Source organism: Heteronotia binoei, chromosome 16, assembly GCF_032191835.1.
Source record: "Heteronotia binoei isolate CCM8104 ecotype False Entrance Well chromosome 16, APGP_CSIRO_Hbin_v1, whole genome shotgun sequence".
Classification (NCBI taxonomy): domain Eukaryota; kingdom Metazoa; phylum Chordata; class Lepidosauria; order Squamata; family Gekkonidae; genus Heteronotia; species Heteronotia binoei.
Window position 1 is genome coordinate 6,366,523 of NC_083238.1, and position 15,804 is coordinate 6,382,326.

General features: G+C 41.4%; 1 protein-coding gene across 1 annotated transcript in view; it reads right to left on the reverse strand.

Moving 5' to 3' along the window:
- The window catches only part of LRP1B (LDL receptor related protein 1B), a 1,229,602-nt gene that overhangs the window by 48,856 nt on the left and 1,164,942 nt on the right, over nt 1-15,804 (reverse strand). Inside the window, exons 84-86 of the mRNA XM_060257450.1 lie at nt 11,401-11,562; nt 4,544-4,718; nt 1,367-1,471 (exon numbers count right to left, since the gene is read on the reverse strand). Coding sequence (XP_060113433.1) covers nt 1,367-1,471; nt 4,544-4,718; nt 11,401-11,562 — 442 coding nt within the window. The remainder of the gene's footprint in view (nt 1-1,366; nt 1,472-4,543; nt 4,719-11,400; nt 11,563-15,804) is intronic.

Consider the following 15,804-nt stretch of genomic DNA (forward strand, 5'->3'; position numbering starts at 1 on the left):
CTTTTGCGGAACATGCTTTAAATGCATATACACAATTATGGCAAGATGAACACTAAGGAAAAATGCTCAGTACTCTCATAGGGAAGTCTAATAAAATATTGCTCATAAAGTCTTTACTGAAAGTGTTGGGCGCAGCCGCAGTGCCTCTGCACGGAAATAACCGCACAGGCCGCAACAGGGTCCAGTTGCCCTCCTCACTGTCTTTTAAGCACATAACATAGTGCCTGAGTCATTATGGATAATGGGAGATCTGTGCACATCCTCTCTATCTCCTTTCACCCCTCCTACGCATCTGGGCCCCGAGCATGATTAACATATATCTACCAAACATGAAAAGGTAGATGTAGACAAAGAGGAGCGTGTGCTTCTCTGATAGCGGTCCAACTGCTGCATGTGCACATAAGGAGAGGGGTTCAGAGATATGTTAAACCTCATGCTCATCCTTCCTCATACAGTTACTCTTGCCATAGGATAGATCATGGTCAATGAACAGAGTCCTGTTCTACTGACATTTTACAATGCTACAACTATATGCCATAAAGAGACACTCTGCCTTCAGCCATAAGTTTTCAGTAACAAGGGAAATAAAACACATTGACAATAAATTGATAACCCTTCTAAACTCAAAGTGATTTATTTTGATCACCACTTAAAAGATAATCAAGCATAATGGTGCAACATGCATTGAAACTGTGCGCCTTAATTTTTGATGTGGTTGATGTGTGGTTATATACTGATCCATTAACAAGCCTAGAATTCACATGTATATTCCCCATGTGGCTGAAATGAGCCAGCTTGTTTGGGAGACGTGACGGGGATTCTAAGCTGAGATTCCACCCCACAGTTGTAGTCTTCAAACATCTTTTTTTTTTTTAACAAAGCAGCCCCACTCTAGTAGTATTATGAAGATGTATGCTGCAGCTGCCATGATGTGTTCAAAAGTCCATGCACAAATTAATATGGCAATGGCAGTTAACCCTGATTTAAGGATCCATTTCAAAATGTGGTACATGAATGCTCACTTTGAAAAGGTAAAACGTATTTATAGCAATTAAAATAGCCATACTAAGAAATATATTGAAATTATCAAAGAACAATGTGTGTTATTTTATCACCTGCCATTTTATTGAAATGCATATATCTACACAACAACTTAAATGGGTACAGATATTAACATAATTAAAAATGGCAGGTTCTTCTATCTCTCTCAGTTTAATGATGCAAAGTGAGAAATGAAAAATCCTGGAACACCAAAGATTTCACTGCCATAATGTGGACAGAAAAAATATATTAAGACAATAGGATACTAGGCATTTATTAGATATTCAGATGTTCTGGTAATAGTCAGATGCAGTAGTATACTCACAGGCAAACAGGTATATTGGTCTCTGGGTCCAGCTGACATATACCTCCATTGTAGCAATAACCATCACATAACTGACAACTGGATGCAACCTTTCCATTCGTGCAGCTGTAGTGAAAAATACGTGATGTAAAATGCATTAAAGTTGAATGCCAGTGCTTAAAATGTCATGATTGGTTAAATATCCTAGATTGAAGAAATCTCTCAGATATGATTACATTATTAGTTATTAGGTTATCATGTTCAAGGGTGAAAAATGCAATGCCTGATTAGAACAGAGAGCCTTAGAAAATGCCTTCTTCATCCAAATACTGGTGGTGGCAACCATTGTCAAATCACAGCTGACTTAAGGCAAACCCGTCCGTTTTTCAAGGCAAGAGATGTTCCATTGCCTGCCTCCACATCACGACCCTGGCATTCCTTGGAGGTCTCCCATCCAAATACTAAACATGGCCAACCTCGTTTAACTTCCAAGATCTAAAGAAATTCAGAAACTGTGGAAACAATATATAACAATGCTCTAAAGAATGCATTAAAGTAATAAAGTGTTATGTTTGCAAAAAATTGACATGATTTGTTATTATATGACTACAACATTTATGCACTGTCCCAATAATAACAAAGTACATTGATTTTTATGAACATAACACTTCGTTACTTTAATAATTCTTTATAGCATCATTATCTATTGATTCCATGATTTCTGAATTTGTTTTGGCTTGTCTGCAACTGTGTTCCTAGACTGTTTATAACTTCCAAGATCTGACAAGACAACAATCTTGGCTATTCAGGTCAGGAATATCCAGATATCAGGACCATTCATTTTAATCATTAGACTTTAACATTCCACACACACAAAATGGATATGACTTTAGCATCTGTGCATTTTTTAAATCAATGTGATATGAAAATCACAATTCGGCCCCCACCCAGCCGAGCGACCAATCGGCCACATTAGGCTGGGGGCCGTCCATTGCCTCCCCGGAAGGAGGAGACAGTGCACTCTTCCTTTTGTAGGCGGGGGCGTGGGCGGCCTTATAAAGCCGGCCCCGCCTCATGTGGCGCAGTTGGAATCGTGCTCTCGGCCCGCCCACCCGCCCGTCACGCAGTGCAGGCATTAGGCTGGTCACCTTATTAGGGGCCAGGTAGGAATTTTTCACCTTCAAACATATTGACCGGTTTGGGGTGTGTTTTTGCCTCCCTTGTACTGTTGTCGATTGGCGCTGGCAATTGGCTTGGGTGGTGCTGTTAATAGGTTGGTCACTGGCTGTTTATTGTTGGGAACATGTTGTGTGGGGTATTGGTGAGCGCCCACGGCACTGCTCCATTTGAGTGAATGGTGTCCCTGGGGTGACCGTTAAGCTGTACGGCCCAAGGTTGGCTCCGGGGAGCCTTGGGATCCCGCCACCTGGAATTGTCCTCATCCCGGGCTGCACGGCTTGGGGGATGGTGGAGCGCAGGTGAACGGGATCTTGTGCCTGGCCGGCCGGGTTTGAGCCGTTGGGTTTGGCTCCCACCCGGGGCTCGCCCAGTTCCAGGTTAAGGAGGTGGTCCGGTTGACCCCTGGCTTAACCTGTCCCCACTGTTTTTTCCCCTTGCCGTTTAAAGTTAATAAAGTGGCCCTTTAATCCATATCTTGTTGTCTGTCTCGTTATTCCAACTGGGGTGGCAATGTTATTTTCATAATTAACTTACTCATGGTCACATTTGTATCCTGAGATGAACTCTTGGATCACAAAAAATTACTATTGGAGTATAATGTTTTTGAAGAAGGAGGTAGAAACATGAGTGGTTTTCATCTGCTTCTTAGTCTCCATGGCCCAAATTGTTTTTTACTTGTCAGCATATGGTAAGTATACATCCAATTTTAAAAGTGTGCAGGTACCACCAGAAAAAAGTGCAAAAGTTACTCCAAATGTGAAAACTTCAAATGTAGCAGCCATAACAACATTAAGTCTTCTGGTATCTTAAATTTTACCAACATTACTGTGGCATAAGCTTAGCACAGCCCACATTGTCATGCAACTAACAAAATGAGCTGAATTTCACAAAAGCTTATGCTACAATAAATCTGTTGGGTTAGGTGACACAAGATTTTTAGTTCTACATTTCTGGTCTTCTTACAGTTGACAACTGTGTTCATTGCCAAAAACACACACACACACACACACACACAGACACACTGCCTACCAACATTCAGTTTCTAGTACACCCTCCACATTACTTCAAGATTCTGGCTATGGTTTAAATGTACTACAATAAACCAGGGATTTACAGGCTCTAGAAGGTTGCATTATAACTTTAAAAGGCATACAACAATAAGCCATACATACACAAGTCAGAATCTCTGAGTCAACCACTTTTATCTACTAACAAATGCTGTGAAAGTGATCTTGATTGGGACCGTGGTGGGGGAGGTGTCCCTGTTCCTCCCAATTATCCACTGTTTTCAAGAGCCCCAACACCAGGGGTTTGGGAACTCGAAAACAACATGTGTGGAGAGGGTGAACAGGAGCTCCTCCTACCCTGCATACTCTGGTCCCAATCAAGATAATTCCTTGAAGCTTTTGTGAAGAGGAAATTTCATCCCTAAAATGGTGGAAGCATTTCCTTGGTGGACTCAGGGCTGCATCTAGTTTGGTTCTTAGTCTTCTTTATGCACACAGAAGGTTACCACTGATGTATGGGGTCAGGTATGCTATGACTAGAAAGCCTCCAAACCTTCCTAAATCCTAGAATTCATAAACTGAATGAAAACGAATTCTAATCTGGTGGACTCAGGGATGCATCTAGTTTGGTTCCTAGTTTTCTATGTGCAAGCAGAAGGCTAGTACGGATGTGTGGTCAGGTATGTTGTGACTAGGAAGCCTCCAAAACTTCCTGAAGTCCTAGAATTCACAAACTGAATGAAAACTTCTAATTTCAGGTAAGGGATAAATGAAACCTTTCTGTCCTTTTTCCTAGACGTTTTCCCCATTCTACATGCTGACCTACATTGACTATCTGAGAAGTTCTGGATAACTTTTTTTAAAGCACCCAGAAATCAGTAGTTTCATTTACAAGCAATTATATAGCCTGCTGTATACTAACATACATTTATTTTACACTAAGCTTCATTTTTATTGCAAATGTTTATATCAAATATATTGTGATTATTTAATTATGATAACTTTGACTTACTTGCATGTTATATCATCACTCTCCTTGTCTATAATGCACTGTCCTCCATGGCACTTAGCACACTTGTCTACTTCACACTTTGGACCTTCATATCGTAAAGGACAGACACATTCTACATTACCATCACCAGCAATGATGCAGGACTCAGAATTCACACAATAATGGTGACAAACATCTGCAAGGAATGAGTCATCTATATTATTAGTAATAAAAATGACTTTGTTTTTAATAAAAGCATACTGATAAAAAATACATTGATTCAAACAGCAACTTTTCTCATAACCCCAGATGATTCTATTAATCAGCATATAAAGGGGTCCATGTATCATTAGGTCATACGAAGCAGTTCTATATATGTAAAATTAAGACTAACACCACAGTTTCAAATGTAGGGTTGCCTGAAAGCTGAACACATAATGTTCTTTTTGCATGATCTAGTTTGTTAAGGGATGGGCATGAACCAAATCAAGAATTATGATCTGTGCTAAAAATGGCCAATTGGTGGTTTGTTCCAAACTGACTCATCTGACCCCACTGCACCCAAACACAAACATGAGCCAGCCTTTTTTCTTGGCATGTAATATGGTTCATGTTTGCTTTGTTTCTCCAGACAGCCTGGCACCAGCATGAATCCCTAGCCCCTGCACTTCTGGTCAGTTTCCAGTGAAACTAACTAGAAGCAGCAGCTCTGCTTTCCCTGGCTGCCCATGCTTCTGGTCAGTTTCCAGTGACACTGACTAGATGCCACAGCTCCGCTCTCCCAGCCCCTGTGCTTCTGGTCAGTTTCCAGTTTCCAAACTTGGAGAGCTGGGGGAGAAGAGTCTGATCAAGAGTTTGCCACAAGTTTGGGATCTCTCATCCACTCAGGGAGTGTTCTACACCTTCCCAGACTGAAGAAACCAACAAACCACAAATTGTTTGGAAAATTAGGCGGGGGGGGGAGACACAAAATGAACCAAACCATCAATTTGGGCAACCCAGTTAACTGAACCACCATTTTTCCATTCCATGCCCATCTCTAGTCGTTAATATCGAATGGACAGATTGAGTTTTATTATGGTAGAAGAGGCCTATCTACTAGTAGAGGAGGACACTACATTGAAATGATGACCTATTTTTACAAGAAACGCTTAAATAAAACATCCTATTCAGAGGAAGATTGACCATTCCCTGCAGCAATGCTGGCAGAACTAAGCCAAAGTAGTTCTGCTAGTGCTGCAAGGGTCACTCAGTATTCATACATTTAACTTACCATTCTTTATTTTAAGTTACTCAGTATTCCTAAATTTATTTTAACTTACCACAACACCAGTTTTCATGACTAGAAGATTCTATAAACCTGTTTACAATACTAGGATTTTGTTCTACAGCAGTTTATCCTTTTAAGGGATTCCAGAAATAGAATACAAACTGTTAGCAAATAGCAGGGCTCAGTATGAGGGGGGAGCTCACCAGAGTGATGTTCAGGGATCTCTTTGACCCCTTGCTTGCAGCTTCCATGCCTCCCCACCCCCCTGCATCCTCCCGCTCACTCCTCCTCCTTGGCAATGCAGCTTGGCTGCATTGAGGGACGTGATGTGTGTGTGTCTGTGAGTGTGTGCGCACACATGTCTGTGATAGTAAGGATGGGGTGGAAGGACACGGATGCCCTCTTCCCCTTCAGCAACTGCCTGGTGGCCCATGCACACGTGTGTGTGTGATACTGGAGATGGGTTGGGAGGCCATGGACACCCTCCTCCTCCTTGGCAATGCGGTCCAACACCGAGTCATTGAGGGAGGCAGCAGGTTTGTGTCTGTGTATGTTTGTGTGTGATAGTAGGGATGGGGTGGAAGACTATGGGAGCCTTTCCCCCCTTGGCAATGCTGCCTGGCACACTTCATGGGCTTGCCAAAGCCAGCCCTGCTGGGGGGAGTGGCCTGCCTGTGTGCATGGACATATATGTGAGCCAGGGGGATGGGGTGGGAGGCTATGGACTGGTGGGGGCTGTGATGGCATGGGCCAGCTGAGCCTTTGTGGCCCATGTAGGAGCTCCATCGTGCCATGCCTTGGAAGCCCTGCATCAAAAGGACTGGCTGGTTAGCCCCAGCAGCCAATTCACCCTCGACCTGAGCATTCCTCTTCCCATGTGTGGTGTTGAGCAGGCCAGAGGCTGGTGCATTTTCAGATCTGATTGTCTGAGGAGGCTGGTGAGGCTGGATAGAAACAGCAGCATTGCCTAGAAATGGTGGGTTTCAAAAGGTGTAATTCTGCTTAGTGTGATTAATGTCTGTTATGTTTAAATGTAGACTAGAGGCTGTCTGGCTCTCCTCCTGGTCAACCTTCCTCACCCCCTCCTGCCTTGCCAGGCCTCATCCCAAGCAACCTGGACAAAGCAGATATTAGGGCAGAGCAGGTGCAAGATCTGCTTCTCTCTCCCCCCCCCCCTCCATCTTTTTTTGCTCATCTCTCCTCTAACCCAAGGGAGCAAAGGTAATATTTGTCAGTGGTTTCCAGTGATGGCCCTAGGGCGCCTGGCACCCCAGGCAGGCTACCTGCCCGCTGCCCCCCACCGCTGCCACCCCCACTCTCTGCAGTGCTGCAACACAGCACCGCGCTCCATCACCCGCCCCCCCCCCCAGTGTGATCAGAGGAGTGCCAAAATGAGGCTCGGCCCTACCCACTTTGCAAGGGGCCGGGCTTCTTCTAAGTTGTTTGAAAAGCACACTGGAGGAGGCTTCTCCCCCCTCACTTCCAGAACTAGAACTGGAAGTGAGGGAGGAGCGAGGGAGGAGGAGTGGGTAGGGCCTAGCCTCATCACTCCTCTGATCACATGGGGGGGGGGCAATTCAGCGCCTCCTGCTCCTCCTGTTGCCTTAAACAATTGTCTACTTTGCCTAGTGGCCGAGCTGGCCCTGGCAGTTTCAGAACTTGTTTAAGGATGCTCTGAGCCAGCAGAGTGATCTTGGAATGCAGGGACAGTATCCTGCTTTAAGCTTTTACAGATGATGCTTTGATATCCATGAAAATTGGAACAGAAGCTTCTTATTTTTCTAAAGTGCCAGGATTTTAGTCTTAAACTTTTGTGAATTAGTTCACGTCTTTCAGTGCTCTGGCAACCACAAAAGTTTGTGCTGGAATAAAATCCTCTCTCTTTAAAAAGATACTACCATACAACAGAGCCATATTTCATAATTTTTAAAAAGGTCACTTTCTAGAGTAACTGGCTTCTTCCCTCACTAGAACTTCTATTGAATGTTGGAATACTTAATCACTATTAATTGAAATTGCATTGATAAACGTCACCTAAACACCACGCTGGTGGTATTTAACTGGTTATTCAATTTGTTAGAATGGAGTGCCTTGTTCTTTTGGGTTAGGTAGCGTCTGATAAGGACCATTTGTAAACCAGGCCCTGTAGTTACATAAGGACAGAAAACTAGGATTTAAACAAAGCAAAACAAAGAAGAAGAAGAAGATGATATTGGATTTATATCCCGCTCTCCACTCCGAAGAGTCTCAGAGCGGCTCACAATCTCCTTTACCTTCCTCCCCCACAACAGACACCCTGTGAGGTGGGTGGGGCTGGAGAGGGCTCTCACAGCAGCTGCCCTTTCAAGGACAACCTCTGCAGAGCTATGGCTGATCCAAGGCCATGCTAGCAGGTGCAAGTGGAGGAGTGGGGAATCAAACCCGGTTCTCCCAGATAAGAGTCTGCACACTTAACCACTACACCAAACTGGCTCTCCCTGAAACGTCCTTGTGTGCACAGGAGCTGTTAACAGTTTTGTCATGATTCCGTATTCTGTTATTAATGTGGCCTTGAAGCAATAGAGTGCTCCATGATTATCAACGTATTAAAGTTGATATCCATTCTACCAAAGTTGAGGCCAGCTCTGAGTTCAGAAATACCTGGTGATTTTTGAGGTGGAGCCTGAGTGAAACACTTCTGTTGATTTCAGGGTTGTGGGGCATATGCAAATGAGTTGTGCAAATGAGTTATGTTAATGAGTTCTGGCACCTCTTCTTTTTACAAAATGACCCCTGGTAAATAGTATTATTAACACATTTCGATATTGCTCTTTGAAACTGATCACTTCACTTTCTCTTGCTTCCCAGATTATGACATGGGATGATACTGCTGGCATATATGGGATGTCCTGGTAATCTGAGTGCTGTTGAGTTGTCTCTTTATAAAATGTTTTTATTGTATTTTATTGTTTTATTATATGTTGCAGTCCCCCCTGAGCCCTACGGGGAATGGGTGAAATAGAAATGTACTAAAATAAAATAAAAATTAAATTAAATTAAAATAAATACATTGCCAGCAGTATTGTGAGAATTTCTGGGATAATATATGTAGCGCATCAGGGGAAAGTATTTGGGTAAATGATATATTGTTCTAAGTGTTCTTTATTATAAAAAAGTAATAATCCATTTGGAATCATCAGTTTTCATATGAATTGGTATGACTGGGCAGCTATTGTCCACTTTAAAAGAATTCTGACAGTCTTGGGATGCTTCCCCTTGTTTTCTATTTGTTCATGAAAGGATTTTGTTTATCTGTAATATGCTGTTATTTTAGATTGTGTCAGCAGACTTTCAAATCTGATAATCAACACAGAGTGTAGAAAGTACCCTTAAATTTACATTTAAATGAATCCTTTAAAAAAAATTGATGTTTGCAGAGGCAGTCAACTAGAAACAATTTGGCTGGCTTTGGGAAAGCCTCAAGTAAATATTTTTTTTTCTTAATCTATGTGTCTGTGCATGATTTATGTACTATATCGTTTTCAAATACCCAATTGTAATTATTTTTAGATCCATGCATTTTATTTAATACCAAGAGGAACAGCATCCCAATTATTCAAGGTTTTCCATTCAAAGACTTGAATTCATTTTGTAGTCTCCCAACTGGAAATATATTCTGTTGATTTCAGTGAAAATTCCATTTAAGATGCACATGAATTGTTTGATAGATTTGTTAATTGAATTCAATAGTTTAGTCTCAGAAAAAGCTTTGTTTCAGGGGTTTGCAATTCTTTGGGATCATTCAATTTTATAATATTTATACAACCAAAGTTACATAGAAATAATTATTTCTTCTGCATATATAACTTTCATCTTCTCAATGCACATTTATGAATCTGATCTAGTAGACTGTTACATGACTTTTTCAACCACACACCAATTAGTCTTTTCTGAGCTTTGCAAATGTTGCTGTTTCATATAGAACAGAAACTGCATCTTCTTTCTCCTCAGTTCAGTTTTTGAAACAGAACTTTTGTTTCTAACTGGTGTATATATTTGCGCAGTCTGTGACCACTTTGACATCTCACAGAGAACTGAACAAACCCGAGGAACAGAATAAACATGTTACTTTACATTAGATTTCATAAACATTCTATTGACACCTCATTTAATTGTGACTTAATGAGCTGACTTTATCAGTGCTTCAGTTCAAAAGTTTAAAAATCCCACATAAAGGACAGCTTTTTTGTAAAGGTAGACAGTGGAACTAATGTATGAGTTGGGATGGGGGGCAGCAAGGGATCTGAAACCCAGAGTGCATTCCATGACCAGGTAGGTGGAGCAGAGCAAAAAAGGGAGAGAAGAAGTGCTGAGAATAATGTAATTGTATTAAGGACAGAATTCTTTGCCAAATGATGCTCTGCTCTGCACTCCGGTTCAGTCCTGCTATGCATGGCAGATATCTTGAGCATTTCCTGGAATTCCATTTGCATTTGTGTGTATTTTATATTTTCCTCAATAAACTATCTCTGCTTCAATAAAATTTAAATATGTTGTTCTGGTTTGTTATTGTATTATGGAAAAAAGAAAATTCAATCAATTAAAAGAAGCTTGGGAAGCCAGGGGGGAGCTTTAGCTCCCAGGTAGAAGTTGAGGGGGGAATATGGGAGGTAGCAGAAGAAGTTGTAGAAGAGATGGTGGAATATGAGACTAGCAATGGTTGAGCAGAACTTTACAATGCCTCCCAATTCTGCCATTTGATATGGCTTCATTGTAGAGATAGCACTGGTTCATTGTTACCCTACCTGGCTTTTTTTAAACAACTATGTAAAGCTGTGTTTCATCAAGCTTTTCATAAGCTACAACACTAATAGATAAGTAAAGATTTCTGTTGATGGTGCTTTTATTATTTGCATTATTATATTATTAGTAACTTTTATTCTAACATAAGTTCTAACAAGTGGGTTTTTGTTTTGTTTCTTGTTATTAAAAAGTGTCAGCTTTAGACAAATTAGCCACACAAATAAGGGTATTTGATATACAACAGAAGAACCATAATTTTGTTGAGAAATGGTTCCCCTTTTTAATTATATAAACTCAGATGAAGACTTTGAAAAGCATATTCCAAAGAAATATATTACTTTCTCATACTATTGAAGAATTTTTTCCCAAATCCTATGTTATATAATGAATGATAATGTATTAGAAATATGGATGACATATGCAACACTGTGAAAGGATAGAAAACGGTAGTGGTGCTCTGCTTAGATTCAACAGTACTTATGCCATGAAGATAAGCTATGTACTTTATTGTAATTGTTTTTGTTGTTTAGAGTGTATTAAGGTTGTTGGTTATAGTTGAAAAATTAATAAAAAATTTAAAGTTTAAAAAAAAAAAGTGTCAGTACTCATAGATATAAGGCTGTGCTGATTTCTGCCAGTTTCCACCTCAGGACTTGGGGGAGCCCTGAAAAAAACATGCTGGTCCTCAGTACTGTTGAGTACTGTCACCCCAAAAGCCCTGGCTCCAACTGTTTGACCTGGGTGTATGTGTGTGAGACAGTGGCTTTATAATTCTATTCGCTTTATTACTACTAAAAACATGATCACTCATATTTATTATACTTACAATATTGGCATCTGTCACCAGTATATTCAGCCTGGCAATGGCAACAGGGCTGATTTCCAGCAGTGACAGTGCAGGTTCCTCCATTTTGACAAAAATTATCACAAACTGTTTTATTACAGTTGGGACCTGTAAAACCCAATGTGCAACTGCATGTAGGTCTTCCTATAAGGCAAAAATGAAATGATTAGTATAGCAAAACTCTATATGTGCTTTGTCCATAAATCATTAATAAAACAAGTTCTTTAATCTGGAATGACAGATAAAAATAGTAGAACCACAATAATTTTAGCCAGCTCTACAGAATGGCAGATAAGAGCTTTAAGGATTAATCAATCAGAGCAAAGAGATATTGAACATAAATATTTATTAAAGCACAGCAGTAGGTTGGGATGAGCCAATATAGCCGCTTTGGTTTCTTTCTGATCCTATATGTTCTTGGTATCATTTATTTCAGTCTTCCTGATTTTCACTGCTATTGTTGATTATGCTTTTGTTTCCTGTATGCTGCTGTTATACCATACCATTTGTATGCACACATTTCTTATATAGATCCAAGAGGGCATCCGTGTTGGTATGAAGCAGCTGAACAAAGCAGGAGTCAAGTGCATCTTTAAGACAAACAACGTTTTATTCAGAATGTAAGTTTCGTGTGCTCTCTAAGCACACTTCATCAGACAAGAGGATACACTGAAAAGATGCCCACAATACCTGATCCCCTTGTCCAATGAAGTGTGCTTAGAGAGCACATGAAAGCTTACATTCTGAATAAAACTTTGTTGGTCTTAAAGGTGCAATGACTCCTGCTTTGTTCAAACACTTCTTATATGTACCCTCAATTTTATGCCATTATATAATGCACAAACAGCATTAAAATGCCAACATTTTAACAAAAAAATGGAGTGAGGGAACAGAGGATAGTGGCCAGTTCCGCAGGGCCTCGGCCAGTTCCGCAGGGCCTGCAAGACCGCCCTTTTTAGGCAAGCCTATAATGACACTGACTGCTGAGTTGCTTGGTGTAAGAACCGCCATCCATAAGACTATCTAAACTGGCAGAACCAGCGCCATAACAGCTCTATCGCTGCCAGATATACTCATATATATTTAGTCTAATGAAAATCATGTATTTTAATTTAACTGACTGGTTTTTATGTTTAATTTTAATTGTTAAATTTAAAGTTTTATTATTTATGTTAATGTGTAAGTTGTTGTTAGCCGCCCTGAGCCGCCTAGGCGGGGAGGGCGGGATAGAAATAAAAGTTATTATTATTATTATTATTATAGTGAGAAAATACGCGCAGATTCACTTCTTAGAAATTAGAAGCAAAAGCAAAATGAGGATATTCCATTTGAACCAGTAAATTTATGAAATTCAGTTTCATTCCTATAGTGCACCAAATGGCAGAGATGGCTGCCCTTGGGTGGGAAGTTAGGCAATTCCTGATGATGTGGGAGCAAAATGTGGGGAGGGCAGAGTCTGGGGAAGTCAGGGAGATCAGCAAGGACTTTATGCCATAGAGTTCACCCTCCAGAGCAGCCAATGTCTTAGGAGAACTGATCCCTGTAGTCTACAGATTCATGCTAATTCCACGAGATCTCCTTGCCCTACCAGGAGGTTGGCAACCCTAGCAGTCATGTGGCCTCAGGTGAGGCATGGAGAGGAAGGGAAGTAAACAGGGAAAGACAGAAGGATGGAAATGACAGGAGCAAAGTCAAAGGCCTTGAGTAGACCTTGGTGGCAAAAGCTTGGAGGCCAAATCAGAAGGTATGGTGAATACTACACAAGGTGTAGAAGAAGCAGGAGCAGCAAGGTGTGAGACAGAAAGGAAAGGCTGTGGGAGGGGGAAGAGAAGCCTTTGGGGGAGTTGTCTGTTGAGGAGTCTTGACCCTGGGCTAAACTATCCAGGGCAGACAGATCATCTGCCCAGTTAAATCCATTAGCATCCAGAGTCTCATTTTGCCAGCTATAGACTTAGAGCGTTTTCCCACAGAGCTTTCAGCAGAGCGACGTCCCTCTTCACCACGCAGCGTCTGCACGGATTTCCCACCAACTGCTCCGCAGAACCAGGAAGAGCCGCGGCTTTTGCATCACTAACGTATACTGTTTTTTAGTGGTTTACATTTGCAATGCAAAAGGCCCGGCACTTCCTGGTTCTGCGGAGCAGTTAGTGGGAAATCCGCGCAGACACTGCGCGGTGAAGAGGGACGTCGCTCCGCGGTAAGCTCTGTGGGAAAATGCCCTTTGTGTTCAACAGGACCTTCCCAGAAGACATAATCACAGCTAGAAAACAATCTAAATACATTGATATGCTATTTATTTATGTTTTTAAAAAATCTATCAGGTACAGGAAACCAGCCAGCAATGCTGCTAGGGTTCCCAAGTCCAATTCAAGAAATACCGGGGGAATTTAAGGGATGGAGCCAGGAGACATTGGGAGTGGAGCCAGGACCAAGGTTGTGACAAGCATAATTGAACTCCAAAGAGAGTTCTCACCATTATATTTAAAGGGACTGCACACCTTTTAAATGCCTCCCCTTCTTTTGGGGCTCATAGAATTGAACCCCTTGGTCCAATCTTTTTGAAACTTGGAGGGTGTTTTAAGGAGAGGAACCAGATGCTACACTGAAAATATGGTGACTCTAACTAAAATAACAGACCCCCCCCCCAGAGCTCCAGATAACCGCAGATGAATTCACCATTATACCCTATGGGAATCAGTCTCCATAGAGAATAATGGAGTGCCCAGCGGACATTCCCTCCCCCCACTTTCTGATGACCTTGAAGTGAGGGGAGGGCCTCCAGATTAGGGAATCCCCTGCCCCCACCTAGGGATTGGCAACCCTAAATGCAGCAGGGCCTAATGGAATAAAAGATGAAGAGATGGCAGAGATACTCAAAGACTTTTTTGCTTCCATGTTCACTGTGGAAAGTGTGGGGCGTATATCCATGCCACTGCCCCTATTTTCAGGAGGGGAGTCTGAAGAACTGAGCCAAATTGAGATGACCAGAGATGAAATTCTAGACCTAATAGGGAAATTAAAATCCAATAAGTCTCCAAGTACTGATGGCATACACTCAAGGGTTCTTAAGGAACTCAGATTTGAGATCATTGATCTACTAACCATACAGTATAACCTATCACTAAATTCAGCTATGTACCAGAAGACTGGAAAGTAGCAAATGTTATGCCGTTTTTTAAAAAGGGATCCAGAGGGGAACTAGGAAATTACAGACCGATCAGCCTAATGTCTGTCCCAGGCAAAGAATTGAGACTCAGCATAGCAGCAAAAACTGCTTAGGAAGCTTCATCATCACATTGGGTAAAGGAAAAAACACACATCATCTGTGCGAGATGAATGAGTGTAAATTCTGAAACAATTATAACCAAGTATTAAAGGAGGATACACTTGTTGCCAAGGAGGGACAAGTTTGTATATTCTGAAATATTGTAACCAAGCATATGTGAATGAAACTCTATTAAAATCCTGGGCTGGAAGAAGTTATGTGAAACAGGAAACAAAAGTTGACATCCTGTTCCCGTGGAAATTTGTTGTGATTGGTTGTTTTGATTATCAGGGAGATTCCTGGAGATTAGTATTTATTTTGATGGGATTATTGTAATTGCATTGTACATAAATCATAAAAAGTGTGGTTAGATTTGTATAAGCTTCTTCATTATTTTATGTCACTAAAACCTGTCTGTCCCTGGCAAATGTCTGTCCCCGGCAAATGTCTGTCCCCGGCAAATTAGTCAAAATTGTAATCAAAGACAGAATTATTAGGCACATAGAGGAGCAAAGCCTACCAGGGAAAATCGGCATGGCTTTTGCAAAGGGAAGTCCTGCTTCATCAACCTTTTGGAGTTCTTTGAGAAAGTGAACAAGCATGTAGACAATGGCGAGTTGGGAGACATTATATCCCTGACTTTCAAAAGGCTTTTGACAAGGTACTTCACCAAAGACTGCTGAGTAAAAGTTGAAGTCATGGGATCAGACGATGGGTTCTCTTATGGAATAAAAACTGGTTAAATGTCAGGAAACAAAGACTAGGAATCAATGGACAGTTCTCACAATGGAGGGAAGTAAGCGGTGGGATGTCACAAGGTTCGGTATGGGGGCCAATACTCTTTTATTTAAAAATTATTTGGAACTGGGGGTGAGCAGTGTAGTGGCCAGGTTTTCAGATGACATCAAATTATTCAGGATGGTGAAAACCAGTATTGACTGCGAAAAGCTCCAGGAGGACCTCCACAAATGGGGTGAGTGTGTGAGGAAAAGCCTCCTTACAGAACATCATGAGTACCAGCTTGATTGCCAGAGCACCTGGAGAAGTGACTCGCACACGTCTGGCCAGAGAGTGTGGGTACACCTATCCAGGGCCAAAAGGGACTTATGTAGTACAAGCAG